This window comes from Nansenia antarctica, assembly GCF_963989245.1.
Source record: "Nansenia antarctica genome assembly, chromosome: 6".
Classification (NCBI taxonomy): domain Eukaryota; kingdom Metazoa; phylum Chordata; class Actinopteri; order Argentiniformes; family Microstomatidae; genus Nansenia; species Nansenia antarctica.
In genome coordinates this window covers 10,558,131-10,563,882 of record NC_137676.1, presented here as the reverse complement: position 1 = coordinate 10,563,882, position 5,752 = coordinate 10,558,131, and the positions used below count along the sequence as shown (strand labels likewise).

The 5,752-nt window shown below is 45.8% G+C and overlaps 1 protein-coding gene across 1 annotated transcript in view; it reads right to left on the bottom strand.

Annotated features, from left to right (window-relative positions):
- Positions 1–309: 309 nt before the first annotated feature.
- Positions 310–5,752, bottom strand: part of myt1b (myelin transcription factor 1b) — a gene marked incomplete at both ends in the record, with an annotated part of 36,755 nt that continues 31,312 nt past the window's right edge. Inside the window, 9 exons of the mRNA XM_080534187.1 lie at positions 310–453; positions 1,346–1,489; positions 1,582–1,685; positions 1,940–2,031; positions 2,569–2,790; positions 4,043–4,126; positions 4,678–4,740; positions 5,107–5,175; positions 5,414–5,476. Of these exons, the coding sequence (XP_080390313.1) occupies positions 310–453; positions 1,346–1,489; positions 1,582–1,685; positions 1,940–2,031; positions 2,569–2,790; positions 4,043–4,126; positions 4,678–4,740; positions 5,107–5,175; positions 5,414–5,476 (985 nt within the window). The remainder of the gene's footprint in view (positions 454–1,345; positions 1,490–1,581; positions 1,686–1,939; positions 2,032–2,568; positions 2,791–4,042; positions 4,127–4,677; positions 4,741–5,106; positions 5,176–5,413; positions 5,477–5,752) is intronic.

Genomic DNA, 5,752 nt, shown 5'->3' with positions numbered 1-5,752 from the left:
CGTGCCACTCCTCCATTCGTCCGTCCCTCCGTCCGTCCGTCCGTCCGTCCGTCCGACCCCAACCAGCAGCATGTGTGGATTTTGGTCCTAGTCGTCGTTATGTCGTTACGTTGTTCTGTCGTTACGTCATTTATCTTCTTTACAGAAATTCTCCCTGGGTTTGAATTTTTTAAGTTGCCGTTTTATAAAACCTGAATGCCCTTTTTTTGTATTCATTTGTATTCTCTTTAGATATACTGTAGTCTCTAGGATGCCCTTTCTCGCCGTTCCTATTCGCCTTCGGACTGTTCCCTAACAAGGTTTCTTGCCTCAGACCTTGATGCCCTTCACAGCTTTGTTGATGCTGTCCAGCAGGGCCTTGTTCTCCGGATTCTGGAAGCAGTCCTTGTTGGTGTACATGTCAGTCAGGGTGCTCACGTAGCTGTCAAAGTTCTGCTCCGTGATTGGCTCCTGCTGTAATGCAAAAAACAAGAAAAAAGAATGGAATCCAGATATTAAAATATATTTAAATTGTGTGAAATTGTGCATTAATGTGTTTGAGTGAGTGTGCAAGTCTAAAGCCCAATGTATACTTCTGCGTAAAATCTACGCCGTAGCCTGCTTAGGCCCGGAGCCTACGCCGTAGCTTGTTGCGCACCTCTCCGAAAATGTAACTACGCGGCACACCTACGCAGACCGTAAGAACTGTGATTGGTCCGGTTGGTAGTCACATGATTCCGACTCTCTCGTAGGCCTAAATGCGGAACCCATGACAGAAATGTCATTTACTTTTTCTTTAATTACTTATTAACAAAGATTAGAAACAATATGATAACCATCTTATTATCTTAGTTTAATGTCATTTCAATGCATTATAGACATTTTCTTTACAACAAACATTTTAAAAAATCGCTATTATGCCGCTATGAGTACACCGTTCCAAAGGAGCGCCCCATGGAAGCATCAAGCACAGCCTTCCCATAAGGAGCGCGATTCACATTTACGAGATGTACAATCCTGTTTATTTACAAATAAATGATTACCTGTGGCGTTTGACAGCGGATGATGATGATAGACATATTTAATGTAAAGTTATCTATCTAAGTTAGGCTGATGTGTGCATGATAGACGCGCATTTTGACCTATTTCCATATTTTATTTACAGCGATGTGACAGTGTAATTGCAGGGCGACGCAGACCGACCAACGCAGAACTATAAATTGGGAGAGCCCTTGCGTAGGCTATGGCGTAGCCGCGCGTAAATTCGACGCAGAAGTATAAATTGGGCTTATGTATGTGTGTATGTATGTATGTGTGTACTATATGTCTGTATGTATGTATGGGTGTGTACAGTACTTTAACTAACCATGTGTGGCAGGTGTATGTTGGCCAGGCTGCGGATCAGGGCATGGCTCAGCCCGGACAGTTCCATGAAGAGAGCTTCGTTCTGCTCCTCGATGACCTTGTTCTCCTCCTCGATGTTCTTCAGGTTCTTCTCCATAGAAGAGATCTGTGGTGCACACCAACGCTTAGATTCACATAAACTGGATATTGAAATGATATAGCCCACAAACACACACACACACACACACACACACACACCTGTGTCTGTAGGTTCACCATGTCCACCTCCATCTCATTGTTGGACTCGTTCAGGTCGTTGATCTCCTTGTTCAGCTGTTTGATGTCCTCGTCTTTGTCCAGAACTAGAAGAGAGGAGAGGGCAGACCAACAGAGAGGCATTAGGTCAAGAGGGGGGAAAGTAAATGGTTAAGATCTTATAACTGTATAATGGCCCATTTGTGTCTGGAATTCACTGAAAACAAACACGGCTGCCTTTTTCTTGGTACTCGGGTCGCTAGTTTCCAATGGTGTTGAATTCTTTGAGAGAATCCAGTGACACCGAGCAGAACCCAGACCCCAGTTAACAGACACGCACAGACTGGAAGGTGGTTCTTACCATCACTAGCCCGGAACTTGGTGGTCAGGAACTCGTCTCCAGGAAACTTGGCTTTCTTCTTGGCAAAGGTTGCTCTGGGGCAACCAGAAAGGCTGGAGGGAGGGGGAGCACAGAGAGGGTCAGGCTGAGCAACTGACAACATGAAGAGCAACTGACAACATGAAGAGCAACTGACAACATGAAGAGCAACTGACAACATGAAGAGCAACTGACAACATGAAGAGCAACTGACAACATGAAGAGCAACTGACAACATGAAGAGCAACTGACAACATGAAGAGCAACTGACAACATGAAGAGCAACTGACAACATGAAGAGCAACTGACAACATGAAGAGCAACTGACCACATGAAGAGCAACTGACCACATGAAGAGCAACTGACAACATGAAGAGCAACTGACAACACGAAGAGCAACGTACATCATGAAAAGCACCTGACTTGACGAAAAGCAATTGACTTCATGAAGAGCAGCTGACATCTGAACCACAGAATAATACAGACGCTATCTTTATTATAGCGGTCATCTGACAGAGTCAACTATCTATAGTCTCTGGCTAGGTGGTAGACAAACATCTAAAATGATTATGGTTATAACGCTGCCCAGCAACTGGCCCACACGCTCTGACCTGCGGTGGGTTAGGAAGCTGCCATTGGCGTGTCCCGAGCCGTCGCACCCAGAGGTGGGGCAGGAGGGCCCCTCCGTCTTAAACGCCTTCCAGGAGAACGGCGAGCCGTTGAGAAGCCCCTCCTTCTGGCGCCGCGCGGCCAGCGGGCAGCCGTAGGCACTGCGGTGTGTGGCATACTTCCCACTGATGTGGCCCAAGCTGTCACAGCCCGGCACTGGGCACCTACTGGGAGAGGGAGAGCATAGGGTGGGAGGGGGGAGGGTGTGAATGGGTGGGAGAGTGGGAAGGGGAGTGGGGGTGGGAGAGGGGGAGGGGGAGCGGTGGTGGGAGAGGACAGGAGGGAGGGTGAGGGGGGAGGGAGAGGATAGGGGGTAGGGGGAGCAGGGGGAAGGGAGAGGGGGAGGGGGAGCACGGGAGGGGGAGCGGGGGAGGAGGGGGGAAAGATGGATAGAGGGAAGGGGTAGCAGCGAACAGGGGGAGAGAAAGAGAGGGAGAGAGGGAGGGGAGAGACAGGGTTACTTGAGCAATTCACTGATATGCGATATGTAGAGAGAGATGAGATGAGAAGAAAGGTCAATGGAATATTTTACATACAGAAAGAATATATTATATACTGTATATATATATATATATATATATATATATATATTAAATTATTATATTTTCTTATATGTCTATGACAACAGTTGCTGATAACAATGCAAATCTATTTTGCCATGGGAGTGCAAACCCCAACAATCTTAAGACAATGACTTACAGTACTTCTCCATGTCTAGGTTTAACATGACTGGTACTGGTACTGTTATAGCAGAGGAGGCTGGTGGAGGTAGAAATCGGAGGACGGGCGCATTGTAATTGAGCATTGCTCATTCCAATCCATGCATTACAATGAGCTCGTCTTCCGATTTCTACCTCCACCTACCTCCTGTGTGTTAAAGGTACTGTGTCTCTCATGGCCTCATGTTATGGCCGCCTTACAAAGCAAGCACATTCAGCAAACACAGATACCAACGTTTTAAATAACTGTCGTCAACACACATAGGCGTTCACCACCATTGGGAAGAATGCAAGATGTAGTATTTGGGATAAACTGTATATTTGTCATCTACACTGCAATACTCTAGCATCAACTACAGTAATATGAGTCTACGCAGGACTGGGCTGGGTGCATTCACAGGCGTGATGTCATCACTAGGCGACTGATTGACTGGGAGATATGATGTCACCCTGCCTCTGCGTTGAGGTCAGAGTGACTGTGTTACTTTTGGTACGCTTGATTAAGCTCGCCTGGTGCGCCAGAAATGCTTTAAGGACCAATGAAATACTTACAAAGGTAAAAAAAATGAAAAATACAACACCACCTAGTGGTCGCACAGGCTGATCTGAATCAAGCGCAGCTTTTGTGACGTTACGTTTTACCATGAGTCTTATGATAAGAAGAAAAAAGGGCGTGGCCTTTCTTAGCGGTACGAACTTTAAGAGCTCGGAGTCCTCCTTGTCTTCCTTGGTGGGAGTTGTTTTTATCCCCCCTTTCTTGACACGCGGGCACCCAGACAAACTGAAAAAAGAAAGTATGAAGCCGATAAAAAAGGAGTGGGAAAAAACACCTTCAACAATCGTCTGTTTTTAATTTATGGTGGTGACGTCATTGTTTGATGGAACATTATATGTCAGCAACTTTTTCAGATAAATATTTTTTGGTGCAAAAAAAGTGCAAAATAAAGGATAAAAAAAACAACAGCTATTATCTGACAAGGTGTATCCAAAAAGGAAACAAAATGAAACAAAAGTAAATTCTAATAAAATATAGCAATAAAGCATATCCAAAAGGAGTGAAAGTGTGACAGGAGTGTATGTGTTTATGATTCCTATCTAAAACTACTATGATATCTGAACTTCTCTGACCTTCTGTGTGTTTGTGTTTGAAAAAAAAAGAAAGAAAGAGATCAAAGATAGAGGTAGGTAGAGAGATACAGAGAAAAACGAGAGAGACAGCGCGAGAGAGAGGCATTGAGAGGTAGAGAGGGAGACAGAGGGTTGTTTTGCCCTATTCTCCATAAGGGAAGGTAGTATTGTTGGAGGGTTGTGATTGGCTAAGGAGCTGCATACCTTCTGTGGGAGGCGTAGTTTCCTGTAATGTGACCTGAGCCGTCGCACCCTAGCGTGGGGCACCTGGGAAGGCAAGGGGAGGGTTAAAGGTCGCAGACATAAAACTATTATATCTACATATATTTATGTTTTAGGCTATTTATGTTTTAGGCTCAGGTCACTATTGAAGCACTTTGTGACAACAGATTTTGTGAAAAGCACTATCGTCGGTTACAAATATAATTGGATTTGATCTATTGATTGTGTTTGTTGTTGTGACAGTCCTGGGATTGTTAGTGGAGATGACAGGGTTAGGTGACAGTGCAGGAGCAGGTGCAGTAGCCGTAGCAACATTAGCAGAAGAGTAGTGGCTAATAGAGTTAGCATCGCAGCATGAGGATGCAGTACCGGTGCTTTAAGATAGGGGGCACCAGTGGAAGACAGACATACTTGAGTTCAGTAGAGTGGGCCGCCATGAGGGAGCGAAGACTCTTATCAGCAAGAGGACAACCAGACAGACTGAGAGAGAGAGAGAAGGAAGGAAGGAAAGAAAGAGGGAAAATCAAAGAAGGAAGGAAGTCCACAGTCATTTTTGTGAAGTAGAAATCGGCCAGCAAGGGAAACTTAAAATCATTGATACATATCAGATCTTATGTAAGTTGTTTCCTGTCTACATTGTGTCTACAGCGGTCTGTCTCAGAGCTCTGAGGGGTGTAGAGAGGGGTAGAGGGAAGGAAAGGGGTGCAGTGTGGCGTACCTGCGGTGCGATGCATAGTTTCCTGTGATGTGGCCACTGCCGTCACAACCTGGGGTGGGACACCTGGAGACGGAGAGAGAGGAAGAAGGAGAGAGAGAGAGAGAGGGGGGGGGGTGGAGGGAATAGGAAAGAGAGGGGTGATGAATAATAAAGAGAGACAAGGAGGGAACTGTGAATAAGAATATCTGAGTAAATAGCGTGTGAGTAGTACGGTAGATTCGGTGGAGGCTGGTGGAGCCAGAAATCAGAGGACGGCCTCATTGTAATGTATGGAATGAGCTGTCCTCTCTGATTTCTACCTCCACCAGCCTCCCCTGAGGAGATCCTCAGTGGCCCTCT